Source organism: Vigna radiata, unplaced genomic scaffold, assembly GCF_000741045.1.
Source record: "Vigna radiata var. radiata cultivar VC1973A unplaced genomic scaffold, Vradiata_ver6 scaffold_73, whole genome shotgun sequence".
Classification (NCBI taxonomy): domain Eukaryota; kingdom Viridiplantae; phylum Streptophyta; class Magnoliopsida; order Fabales; family Fabaceae; genus Vigna; species Vigna radiata.
In genome coordinates this window covers 191,793-205,103 of record NW_014542365.1, presented here as the reverse complement: position 1 = coordinate 205,103, position 13,311 = coordinate 191,793, and the positions used below count along the sequence as shown (strand labels likewise).

The 13,311-nt window shown below is 35.6% G+C and overlaps 2 protein-coding genes across 3 annotated transcripts; one reads left to right on the top strand and one right to left on the bottom strand.

Moving 5' to 3' along the window:
- Positions 1–3,072: 3,072 nt before the first annotated feature.
- On the top strand, positions 3,073–11,468 carry LOC106779893 (proline-rich receptor-like protein kinase PERK13). 2 transcript variants are annotated; one of them, XR_002666468.1, is made up of 9 exons: positions 3,073–4,683; positions 5,188–5,610; positions 5,706–5,792; positions 6,499–6,569; positions 6,684–6,760; positions 7,284–7,431; positions 8,397–8,558; positions 8,841–9,469; positions 11,303–11,468. XR_002666468.1 is itself a non-coding variant. In XM_014668102.2 (8 exons), exons 1-8 carry the CDS (start codon positions 3,567–3,569, stop codon positions 9,132–9,134), a joined length of 2,379 nt encoding a protein of 792 aa, XP_014523588.2. In that variant the 5' UTR covers positions 3,073–3,566; the 3' UTR covers positions 9,135–9,514. The 2 variants fall into 2 exon arrangements, 1 of the variants encoding a protein (XP_014523588.2); XM_014668102.2 differs by lacking the exon at positions 11,303–11,468 and having other exon boundaries at positions 8,841–9,514.
- On the bottom strand, positions 9,620–12,932 carry LOC106779873 (transcription factor bHLH90). The gene is made up of 8 exons (XM_022776753.1): positions 12,622–12,932; positions 12,357–12,548; positions 12,177–12,225; positions 11,636–11,704; positions 11,001–11,555; positions 10,697–10,912; positions 10,413–10,589; positions 9,620–10,003 (listed from the first exon to the last, which is right to left on the bottom strand). The coding sequence occupies exons 1-8, from the start codon at positions 12,765–12,767 to the stop codon at positions 9,923–9,925; spliced, it is 1,485 nt and encodes a 494-aa protein (XP_022632474.1). The 5' UTR covers positions 12,768–12,932; the 3' UTR covers positions 9,620–9,922.
- Between the last annotated feature and the right edge of the window lie 379 nt (positions 12,933–13,311).

Below are 13,311 nucleotides of genomic sequence, written 5' to 3'. Positions count from 1 at the left end.
AGCCTATGACAACACTTCAATTCTTCAAGAACCTTTGAAAATTTCTTCCAATAGTATTCTTGATTCTTGGAGAAATAGGATGCTCCTGCAATTAAGAACTCAACAAACAAGTGATATATTAAAGATATGGATCCAAAAGTTGTTGAATACAAAGAGCAATGCGTCTATTCATAGATTTTCTCAACTCTAACGGATTTTAATCGATTATGCAAATAATGTAATTTGTTAAGTTATTCCTTCAGCATTAATAGATTTACATTTCACAACATTTAATAGATTAAGAAGCACATGTAATTGATTAACCAAAACATATAAGCCATAGTAATTCAAAATATGATCGTTATGACAATTATGGCTATCCAAGAAAAAGGTTTTCATATAAAATGCATATTAACCGATTAAGAAATTAATGTAATCGATTATGTTCCACGCTTAAGCAAATTTTGAAAACTTTTTCATTCAAAACTCATCAAAGAACTTAGTAAACATGTGCAAGCATAACCACAAGTTTTAATCGATTATCCACATAATCTAATTGTTTAAACTTGGTGTTTTGCCACTATTAAGTATATACTGATATAAGATGAATTTATAATAGATTATGTAAACATGTTAATCAATTAATTCATACAAATATGTAATGTGCAAAGAGTTTTATCCATTGAATCATTCTTAAACAATGAATACCATATACATATAGTCTAAGCACAATCAATGATATAATCAGACAATAATTTTGTCATTTGTGCAAGAAACTATTAAAACATTTATGTTGTCATCATTAGAAACACATATGTGAGATATGGGTTCATCTTTACATAATTGCCCCTATTAACACTAAGGACTCACTTCGATCATGATTTGGTGATTTGTAGGCGTTTCTAAAGTTCCTTAAGTTGAAAGCAAGGGTTTCAACGTTCTTAGAGTTCAGTGGCGTCGATGTAAGGTAAGGGAAGCTAGATGTCTTATCCTTGATTATAATATCTTGCAAGTTTAGTGGTTGTATGTTTATTAACTTGATTGAGTACTAATTTGAGTATTTATGCTGTTAGTTCAATTAGATATGCATGTTGTGGTATTGTATGATCTACTTTTGATGTGATGAAATTTGGGTGTCAATGTTGTCATGAATTATGTAATATGAAGTTGTTTTGATGTTAGACTTTAAAGTGAAGAGTTATCAAATCCTTGGGTTTTAAGGTTAAAAAGGGAGGTTTTAATAGGTGATTTTGAGATATAGGTGTTGGTGTGAGGAAACAACTACCAAGTCTCTTATGGAGTCATTTGAGATTTGTTAGAAGTGTGAATTGATTGAAAACTGATCTAGGACAAATAGGTAGTTCATTAGTAGTGTTTTGGAGGATTTTAAGTGTAAATTTGGGATTTTGAGTGGTGAGATTTTGAAGTAAGGAGTGTGACTTGTTTTGGGAAGTTGAGAGTATGTTGTTAGACCAATTATGACTTGTTTAGGCATTTAAATGGATGAAATCTGGTGTGGAAGTATTAATTTCATAATAGGGTGAGTTCTTGGGGGCACATTTTACTTCAATTTTGGAGTTTGACTAGTGAAAATTTAAAATAGAAAGGTTGTGAATAAATTGAGGTGTTGAGGTGTTAGTGTATTAAGACTTGTCCATCTTGTTAGTTTGTTGGTATTAGTGTTAGAAGAAGTAGAAATGAGTTTGAGTAACTTAAAGGAGTGATTTTGGTTTGAAGTGGTCATTTTGAGTTAGAGTAGTGTTTTTTTGAGGTTTCTCAATGTCAAGAGGGTCCTAGGGATTAGTTGAAGTGGTGTAGGAAGTGTCCAAGGTCATAGAAATAGAGTTTCAAGTTTTGATATGGCATTGAGCGCTTCTGTCATGGTGCTTGAGCGCCACTTTCCAGTGTCGTTGGGGCTGAGCGCCAAGATTCCAGTGATTGTAACATTGAGTGCTAGTTTTTGGGGTTAAGCGCTACTTTTGTAAGTATGAGTTTAAAGGGGTTTTTGTGTTGTTTAATGGTTCTTCTTAAACTGTTTCTTGTGTATTGATGTATATGGAATGGTTTCATGTGATTTCTAATGACTTGTAAGGTTGTTTCTAGTTCATTAATGTATGATAAATGATTTCATATATTAGTATACTATGTGAATGTGAAGTGTTATCAATGGTTTCAAAGTTGTGAAGGTGAGTTCCAAGGTGGAACTTCTTTGTTTTAGGTTTCAAGTATTATTAATATGAATGTAGGGAGATCAATCTTGGGGGTTATCTTGACATTCTAATGGTCTTTCATTCTCAAGTTGAAAGATTGACACATGTGGTGAGAGTAGCAAGAGGTATTAGTCTTGGATGCTTCTAGTATGATCCAAGGCATGAAACAAACTAACCTTGTGAGTGTGGTAGGGTGAAACCCTTTGGCAATGACTTTGCAAACAGTAGAGACCACAACAAGTGCGTAACTCATCATAGCTCGACATTCATTCTAAATTCGAATAGTCAGTCTAGGTCCTTGCATGTTAAGATGTATGTGTTGATGTATGTTATATATATGATTCATGTATGCTATGTTATAAATGTTATATATTTTGTATCTAACTTATCCTTAATTTTGTGTTTGTCTATCTTTATTTTTTTTCTCTTTTGCAATGATTACCTCAACCGGTGTGAACTTAGAAAGGAGACAATTTTTTAATTGATATAGTGTTTGGTCGAGAGAGAAGCAACATAATAGATAATTTTTTTGAAAGTCAAAGAATAGGATATGCTCTAATAGTCTCAAATTCTTTTTAAATTATCATATATGTAACATTTTATTTTAATAATTTTATGCTATTAAAATAGAATGTTACAATAAATTTAGTTATAAAAATGAAAATTATAATTAAGTAACAAATCATAACTAAATTATTAACAATATTTATTGATAATAATATTTATGATTTACCGACAAATTATTCAAATAAATTTTACAGTCAAATTTTATAGATTTTATTACTAATTTTTTCCAAATGAAAACAAAAATTGCTTATTATGGTGCGAGCCCATTTCTTGAAAGCTAATGGACTGGGGTCAAACAAGAGATATGTGAATGAACTCATTTAAAATTGCGCGGTAACCCGAGATTCAGGGAGATGAAGAACACATGGAACCAACCAAACAAACCCGATGAAATAAAACAAGAATCTATGTAAATACGAAAAACACAACCTACGTGTCTCTTTTCCTAAAAAACCATGCAACAGAGAGATAGTAGGGCTCACAATGGATGATTTTCTAATGGCCATCATCTTTTCCTCCCTCTCATCCATCTCAATGCGTTCCATCGAGCTGGCAATTCTTCGCAGAACTTGCGCAGTTCGACGAATCCAGGTTTACCATTCAATGCTGGAGCATAGCACAATCCATGTTCTTCTTTCCTTTTCGTATTCTCAAATTTTGGTTTTCCAGAACCTGTTTCGATTCCGTTCACTTTACCTCAGTTTTCCTGCAAAGAAGGGAGGACAAGGGGTTTCAATTCTCTTGCCATTCTGAGAATACACGCACGTATTGTATATATATATATATATATATACATAGATAGATATTAAGATGAGTACAGAACAAACCGACGTGAACAATGGTTCTTATTCTCCATCACCTAAGAAAAATAAAACGAAACAAAAGAATCAAGACAAGGATTCAGCTCCGTCAAGAAAGTCTTCTGATTCTGATTCAGGTTCTCCTGATTCAGATTCTCCGGATTCGAAAGATTCTCCGGATTCTCCAGATCCTCCCAATTCAGATTCTCCAGGCTCAGATTCTCTAGATTCAGATTCTCCAGACTCAGATTCCCCGGATTCAGATTCTCCGGATTCGAAAGATTCTCCGAATTCAGATTCTCCGGATTTGGATTCTCCAGAGAGTCATCCGTCTAAGTCACCACCGTCTCCGCCACCTCCGTCCAAAACTTCATCCCCATCTCCATCGGCTTCGCCGTCATCTAAAGGTTTAAGTCCATCACCACCATCACCGTCATCTAAAGATTCAAGTCCATCACAACCACGACTGTCATCTGAAGATTCAAATCCATCATCACAACCTCAGTCATCTAAAGATTCAAGTGCATCTCCGCCCCTTCAATTGTTAGCATCGCCTCCACCACCCTCGCCATCGCCATCTTCACCACCACCAAGTTCGCTCCCACATTCCCCACCACCCCCTTCGCGCCACCAGTCACCCCCACCACCTCCGCGTCCGCGTTCCCCGCCATCCTCTTTACCCCTACCTTCCCCGCCACCCCCTTCGCCCCAACCTTCCCCGCCTCCCCCACCTTGGTCACCGCCATCAAATCGAGTGCCAGAGCAAAATGACAATTCTTCCCCGCCACCACCATCAACACAGTTCCATGCTCCACCTCCCCTTTCTTGGCAAACTGAAGCCATGAATGATTCAAAATCGGGAACTTCTAGGAATTCAAATTCAACAGGATCAAGCCCCCCGATCAACCATGACGTTAATTCCGACGCAAACTCAACGGTTTCTTCTCTCGCCCCCTCTTCCGGTGATAATTCAGAAAAATATGTTGCCTATACAGTAGCCGGACTTTTAGCTGTTGCCTTGGTTGCTATAGCTGTAGCTATTGCTTTCGCGTTTAAGAGGAAGAAATCAAGTGATGATTCTAACTGTGCACCCTACATGCCACCCCTTGATATTCAAGTCAAATCAGGTAAAATATTTGTAGTGAGGGAAAAAAAAAAACTTGGATTCATATAACAGATGTTGTTGCTGCCGTTCTTTCATAAAAAAGTTGTCACTTATTATCTTAACTACTGTTGAATTTGATTAATGAAGATAAAATGCAGTGTTTTTTTTTTTTTTTTTTTTTCTAATATAATAACAACAATGGAATTTCAACAAGATTTTATAGACCAGTCAAGTTTCTTTTCAAGGGAAGATTATCTGATGTCCTGAAAGAAAGTATACCATAATCTTAACTAATTTATGGGTGATAGTTTTATTAATTTGTAATTCTAAAATTTGTGACATAGATATTGACTGTGATGATGAATATGTGATACTCCAAGAATGCTAAATAATTCTTCCGGCGGATAACTAAAACATAATATCTTCCACTTGCTTGTGTTTTACTAAAAGTTTTCATACCAATCAACATTCTTCTTTACTAATTCACTGCCTTGCTACATTTGATGCTGATTGTGTTGGCCATCAGGTGCTAATGGGCATTACTATGTACAGCAGCCTTCCCTTGCAAACAACTATTCAAATGGGAATGCGAAAGTGAAGCATTTTGGATCTTCTCTAGACTCGGCTCAGCCCACAAATGGTCCCATGATTTTCACCTATGACATGGTTATGGAAATAACAAACTCATTTTCTAGTAAAAATGTTGTAGGAGAAGGAGGCTTTGGATGTGTTTACAAAGGTTGCCTGCCGGATGGAAAAATAGTTGCAGTAAAGCAGCTTAGGGCTGGCAGTGGGCAGGGAGAAAGGGAATTCAAGGCTGAAGTGGATATCATTAGCCGAGTACATCATCGATATTTGGTGTCATTAGTTGGTTATTGCGTGTCTGGACAGCAAAGAATTCTTATCTATCAATATGTTCCTAATGGAACACTCCATCATCACTTGCATGGTAACGTGAGTTTCCATTGATTTTTCGTTCAAAAATATAATGGACTTCATGTTTTATCTGTGTTTCATTTGATTCTCATTATATGTATTATTAAGGAAGTGGAATGCCAGTGTTGGATTGGGTCAAAAGGCTAAAGATTGCTATAGGCGCTGCTAAGGGCCTTGCATATCTTCACGAGGACTGTAAGTATATCTGCACTTATTTTCATCTTACAAGTACTTACATATTGAGAAGTTTATGTAAATAAGACCTATATATTCTTCCAGCCTTTGTTTAATTTTAGGGGGTCCCTAACAATTTATATCTGATATCCTTGTCATCCGAGTCATGATTTTCTGTTATATGAAGACATTTCTAGCAACCCTTTTTCATGTAATTCTCGGCCACCAATTCATTAATTATGTCGTTATCATCTCATCCCTTAAACGTGCGTTTGATGTTTCATGAAAGTTACCAGAACATCAGGGATGCACCGGTGTAGAATTTTTTTCTGAAGCAGAGAACTTTCCTAAATTAGAAGTTACCATACAAAATTACTTTTGAATCATGCTAACGTTATCAATACCATTTCATGCTTCAAGAAATCTGTGTTACTCTCTGTGTAACTCTGTCTATTTATGCTTTATTATTTTAAGGAGATTATGAATATTGACTATGCTTCGCTGTTTTAACATAATGTCCAAATACTAGTGTAGGAAAAACTTGAAGCATAGCTAAATTTTAGGTGGGAGGTTTACAGCTATACAAATTCTAACAGATACAAAGTAGACTTTTAGAAGAGGAAGCATATTTAATCTTTTTGTGTGCATAACTAAGGAACTATATCATATTTCGTCAATACCAATTTTTCATTTCTATGAATAACTAAAGTATTCTATATATCTCTAGGCAGCCAAAAGATAATTCACCGAGATATTAAGTCAGCAAACATACTCTTGGATGATGCTTTTGAGGCAAAGGTATGCATACATTTTGTTGGCATGAGCTATTATGACATTAACCTGTTATTCGTGACAGATTAATTCTCTCTGAGTGCAAAGTTGGGACGCTAATCCACCCTTGTTCTGATATAGGTTGCAGACTTTGGACTTGCTAGGCTAGCTGATGCTGCCAATAGCCACGTATCAACTAGGGTTATGGGGACCTTTGGGTGTGTTTCCTATGTCTTAACATAAAGAAATGATACTAATGTATGTATATGATCATGGAGGATTGAGATGAGACTTGCTGTCAAAAGAAATGCATTTCTACTTTGAAGAGGCAAAATTTGCTTGAAAAATAACATTTCACCAAAGTTTTGGTTTTGGTCTTGTGGAACAAGTCTTCCTTAGTTGATTTTGTTGGTTAGCGATTATAACTTCATTATTCATTGGTGTTACTCTAGAAATAAGGTAGATCTCTAATTAAATGAAACTGGTTTGGGAAGTTTTGAAAACATTTTGTTAACCATGGAATCTAGTGAAAAGGATTAGTCCCAACCAAGATTTGAATATCCATGGAATAGATGCTTTAGTGTTCAAATATACTTTGTTTATTTGCATCGAAGAGTGATACCTGTAAGAAAAACAACGTAGTTTTGAAATTTTAAGGTTTTTTTCTACCAGGAAATGCCTTATCTGGAATCAACCCAATTCAATGCAACACCCCAACTCATATCTGGCTTCAATTTTCAGGTACATGGCTCCAGAATATGCAACAAGTGGAAAATTAACGGACAGATCAGATGTTTACTCATTTGGTGTTGTCCTCCTTGAGCTTGTTACGGGAAGGAAACCCGTTGATCAAACTCGGCCAATTGGAGATGAGAGTTTGGTTGAGTGGGTAAGAATATACACTCTACTTATTATTTAAATGTAATATTAATCTCTAGTTTCTCTTAGGCAGTGAGTATAAAACCTGAAACTGAGTTGAAGAGAGGTTGTATTCACAAAAAGGAAACTGATGTCAATTATACTGGCAGCCATGGATGTAGATTATTAGATTGCACTGTTCTAATTGAACCATGTAAAATTTACGGTGTTGTTTCTTTCTTGTTTCTGCGTTTTCCTGTGTTCTTGCTGAGAGTGTTACTGTTAGGATATACGTTAGGATATATGATGATAGGATAGAGGGGTTCAGGAGTAAGCCTGTGGGGGTGTTGGTTAAAAAGGGGAAGTGGGTCAGAGCCTCTATAAATAGAGGTAGTGTAACGCAGTAGGGGATATCGATAATTTTGTAAAGTCAAGTCTATTAGCTATATAGAGGTTATGCTCTCAAGGGAGATTATGCTCCCAAACCCATGCTTTGTACAGTGACTATCCATTCTGAAATAAGAAGATTCTTTCGCTCATTTTCCATTTTTCTGCTATCTGTGAGTACTCATAGTTAGGTTCCAAACCCAGGAACCTAACAGTTATCTTCAATTCCTCAAGACTAATTATAAAAGCATTTTATTCTTTTATTGTTAAAAACGGTATTTTTATTAATTTCTTGAAAGAACTTAGAAAAAACCATTATTTCCACAAAAATAATTGTTCTGAAACAAATATGAGCCAATACAAATAGGTGTAACTCCTAGAGAGCATGAAACACTCATTTCTCTTTTTCAAGTTCCTTCTTTTCCTTATTTCTCTACTTTCCTTTTGATGAGTACTGGAGAACGTAGTAGAAAAGTGCAGTCATATGTTTACGAATGAAATTACTAATTATAACAGTCCACTCTATAATAAACCAAACTATGTTTTTTGTCACAAGTTACTGATGACTCTGGTTATTCTATTTCTTATGAGATTATCCTGTGTCTACAGGCTCGTCCACTTCTCCTTCGTGCAATGGAGACACGTAATTTTAGTGAATTAGTAGATCCAAGACTTAAAAAACACTTTGTGGAGAGTGAAATGTCCAGAATGGTTGAGGCAGCTGCAGCTTGTGTTCGCCACTCAGCTCCTAAACGGCCTCGTATGTTTCAGGTGATAACAATACCAAACAGTTATGTTGTGCCTCCCTCTGTTGTTTAAGTATGTGCTTGTTTTCATTTAACGTGTCCATATTTCTAACAGTTCAATCTCGCCTTGTTTAAGCCATGTACTATTAGATTCTTCACCTGAGGGATAGTTAGTTATATATCAGGCAATCTGCTATGACAGTTTTATTTGCATGAAACATGGTGTGAACTGTATATAGCAGCTAATGTTAAGTTTTTGGTCTTTTAACATTTGATGCATTGATAATGTTGGCCATGGTTGCTGTAGGTGGTAAGAGCCTTGGATACTGGAGATGAAAAATTTGATCTTTCTAATGGGGTGAAATATGGTCAGAGCACAGTTTATGATTCTGGCCAATATGATAAAGATATAATGGCATTCAGAAGAATGGCGAATGGCACCTTTTTTGATTCTGATTTTAACACGTATGATAGTGAATATAGTCTCTCAAAACAGACCTCGGGAGGATCCCAACAAAACTTGATGCGGCTTAGTTCTAGTGGCGAGTCAGAATCTAGAGCTATCAACTGGAATATGAACAGTCTTGAATTAAAACGGTGATTGAGGAAAGTACACATAGCAGTGCAGTGATGAATAATGAGCATTGACATTGTGGAGTTAAAGGCTGCTGCTTTTAAGTCAATTCAATACCAAATTCTCCTATGGGAACATCACATTGCATGATCATTATACCACAAGCCGTGAATGTTTCTGGTTTTACATGAATTTGAACTTTGGCCTGTTTCCAATCCTGTATATATTGAAGCTTCACTAAACCCTTTTCTCTGTCTAATTTTTGCTCTATTTTTTTTCCCCCTTTTTTAATACGGGGGGATGTTGGCAGCTTGTAAAAGGATAAGGATGTTGGCAGCTTGTAAAAAGATAAGTTTGTTAAGGTCATCTTTTTAATTATAATTATCAGTAGATGTTTTTCTTATTCATGTTGGTTTCTTACAGCAAATATTTTTGGTACTATGCTATTGAAAGACAACCAGTTCAAAATTTACTTGAAAATATTTCTGCAACCATATGTGGCCACCACAATCGAAAAAATATGATAAGTTACTAAACACAGAATATAGCTTTGCCTAGAAAAATGGAAATACCATTTATGCTTGCAGGGCAACTTCTATGAAGTTGTGGTACATTTTTTATTTGCAGTCAATAACTAAGTCCTCAGCTAACAAGTGAACTTTCAACTTTGCTCTGAATTGGTGGCTTTGCTGATAATTGTCATTCAAGTGCTTTATTTCTCACCCTTGAACAAAATTTCCATATACCGGGTCTGCAAACTTTGAAAGGCTGCTGTTCTTCAACTCATTCATATCCCCACCATTTTTCTGAGCTTGTTACCTACTTTGTCTATCATCACTTGTCATTTGTATTAAATACTCTTTCAGTTTAGTTGGGTGAATATCCTTCTTGGTTGCCTGTAGAACAGAATTTAATCTCATTGCATATAAAGGGGACCTATGAACTGAAGTTGTGAAGGGGAACTATGAGAGACTGTGATTAATGTATTGGGATAGAAGGATGAATGCTTTCAGATAATAGTAGTTCTAATCAACCTAATTTTTCAAAATGAGACAGGTTACATTTTTTTCTGACTTAAATCTTTTCTAGTCTTTGGTCCCTCCCATACTCGTCTAATCCTTCTTTGAATATAAGATTGTAGCAGTAGATCCATGTCTAATTCATAAAGCTAAACAGTAATGTGATTAAGTGTTTGGAGTGGAACTGAGAGTCCTAAGCTAAATTACCAAAAAATTATCTCATTTGTGGGGGCTCCATATATCAAGAAAAATTAATGCACTTTTCTATGAATGATTATATTCTTACCTTAACCGTCAGAATGTTAAGGACTTTATCATCAAATGTCGTCATATTGGCACTAGCCACCTGAAGCCCAATTGAGTGTATAGATTCTATCAACTTTGAGAATCTACCTTGCTTATGCTCACAGTATAATTTAATTAAGAAATCTTTCTTGCCAATGTAGTGCACTTCTGCTTGTACCTGTTAAGAAATTATATCTCTTAATTAAGTCACTGATAAGACATAGAAATTTAGTTTTATCTAGGATTTGGAGAAAAAAACTACGAAGTTATGAAAAGTCTTTGTACTTCCATCTGCATCTTTTTAGTGCAATCAGAAGAACTTTGATTAAGAGTGTTACTTCTGGTTCGTTCTTGTTCTTTGTCAGCTGTCTTCCTCGATTTTGGTGTGTTCTTACAGTTCTGAACTTCCAAAGCAGTGGCTTCATCTTTGAGTTCTTTCACTTGTGCTTGTAATTCCTTTATATAGTCAACAGCATCTGCAAGAATTGCAGCTCTATCCATCTGCCAAAATTTGATGGATCAGATACTAGGCAAAATTGAGGATGCAAAAAATTATAAATAGGCCTTTTAAGTTAAGAAGGTTATCTACCTTGGTTATCTTTGGGACTAGAGACCGCAGAGTAAAAAGCCCTTTTTTAATCTTGTTCCTCCTATTTCTCTCAGTGACAAGATTTTTAGCTTGGTACCTTTCCTTCTGAGGCTCCTTGACCAGTTTTGATTTATCTTCTTCCTCATCGCTGCAATGAGAACTCAAACCTATCTGCTGCTTCCCTGAAGTTTTACTGTACTTGGGCATTTTAGTTTTGGGGATGGGAGACATTTTAGTTGATTGTTTAAGATATTCATCTGGAATCAAACCAACAAATTTTGAATCAAATGATGGTTCTTCAGTTGAAGGATTAGAGCCGCTTGGGGGTCCTTCAATGCTAGGATGAGAGGTGCACTGTTTTGTTGCAGGCTGATGGACACTCGGAGTTAAAGTTGCTGACATGTGTGGTAGCCACCAATGTGAGTACTGTTCCCTTAATGGCAGATGTTCAATGATATTCAGACTGGTGTAGCTCTGTGCAGATATGGCCTCTTGCTTCAAAGAGACACAGCCATGTGCTGTTATGAACTCTATGATATTCATATCCATTGGAATCTGACAAAGATGGATACTTTGTTAACACAAGAGTTTTCAATCAGAGGTGTTATCAACAAGTATCAGAATTTATATTCTACCAGTTTCTCAGTGAAGAGCTCAATAAGACCACCAACAATAGGGATCAAAACTTGGGTTCCAATTGAATCCTGTCAAAAACAGTGACATTTTTAGTTTATGATCTTACTATTTATGGTGAGCAAACCATCAACAGTCTCCCTTAAAACGTCATATATCTGCAAATATCCATGACAAATTAACAAGCAAAGCAATGGACAATTTATCTGCTAGTATCCATGACATTTTCTGAATATGAGGAGCTAATTTTGAGAAGAAAGTGATTGTTTCAGCCTAAAATTTTATCAGGATTGTCACTGATTTTGGATGATCATATGATAAAATTCACTCAGAAAAATCATTTGGTAGTTAATCAGATTAAAAGGTAAGAACAGAATTTTCCATGGCCATCATAGAACATAAGAGACTACTTTGATTGTGCTTTACAAACACTTCACAAATATAAAACCGTATCCACTATCTAATAGGATGTTTCAAGCTATAATAAAAGTGTGACCACATTAAAAGAAAAATTTCTTTTATCAGGTAAAAAACAACGAATACCTTGGTAAGCCATCTTGATTGTTGTGATATGGCAACTTCTCCATGCACACTGAAATTTGTAAACAGAAAACTGAAATTACATTACATTCATACTTTTATATACATGTACATAGTTTGTATAATTAAAACAGACACACAAACACAGAGAGATGAGTGAGAGAGAGAGAGAGAGAGAGAGACCCAGAATAGAGAGACAATGCAAAAGGAAGCTGAGCAAGAGCCTCACAAGCCTTTGTTCTAACATGATGCTGAAGATAATTATCCCTGCAAATGGGAGATAAGTGGCATTCTTCACCCTTTTCCTCTTTGGACTCCACACCAATCTTCACACTGCAACTCCCTCTACAACAGCAACCAACCCATTCAATAAACCTGCACAAGGATCAAAATGCATTAAACACCTGATTTCCACACATAGATGAAAAAATGACTTGTTTAAAAGTACCTAGTTGGGTCATCCCCATATTTCCAAACAACTACATAATCCCAAACATTGGTCTCCACAAGGGGTCTAAGCCACTCTACTACACCCAGACCTCTCATTTTCACCAAAGAATGCAACTTTGCATATGTTTTCCTTACATGGACCATTTGGTGCCACCTTTATAACAGTCTCCCAAATTGAAGCACATGGTAGCCGACAAGTTCTTATCAGCTGCAGAGTGGTGTATCATTGTTATCAGTAGCAAATCTCTGACAGTAGGAATCTTGTACCTGCCAGTGAAGGAGGCCAGAAGCTGTTTTTGACTAACTAACCCTGGCTACCACCACTACAAAATAACCATTTTCAACAAGTTGCATTGAAAGCAACCCATAACTGAACAATCATTAGATATCTTTTATTAATATTTACATTTTCACTTTCCTATTTTTCTGTGCTTGGATATAGGTCACATTTTATCATGTCTGCATTATTCACAACAACAAAAAACTACATTATAAGTAAAATATAATTGTTGCTATAATCTAAGTTACTCTTGTATAAGATGCCTGCAACAAGTACGGTATTTCATAAATTTTTAATATTTCATTGGTTTGAAAGACTTCATAAGAATTTTAAAAAATGATACATGTATTAAAAGTGAAAAATGTTAGTTATTAATGGCTCTATCCTTTAATGAACCTTTCTTTGATC

Coding starts and splice junctions, on each gene's coding strand:
- LOC106779893 (XM_014668102.2), top strand. CDS start 3,567: ATGAGTACAGAACAAACCGACGTGAACAATGGTTCTTATTCTCCATCA. Junction 6,761..7,283: donor AGGGTTATGGGGACCTTTGG/GTGTGTTTCCTA, acceptor TTCAATTTTCAG/GTACATGGCTCCAGAATATG. Junction 7,432..8,396: donor ATGAGAGTTTGGTTGAGTGG/GTAAGAATATAC, acceptor CTGTGTCTACAG/GCTCGTCCACTTCTCCTTCG.
- LOC106779873 (XM_022776753.1), bottom strand. CDS start 12,767: ATGGTCCATGTAAGGAAAACATATGCAAAGTTGCATTCTTTGGTGAAA. Junction 12,226..12,356: donor GCATTGTCTCTCTATTCTGG/GTCTCTCTCTCT, acceptor TACAAATTTCAG/TGTGCATGGAGAAGTTGCCA. Junction 10,004..10,412: donor TTAACATTCTGACGGTTAAG/GTAAGAATATAA, acceptor TCTGTTCTACAG/GCAACCAAGAAGGATATTCA.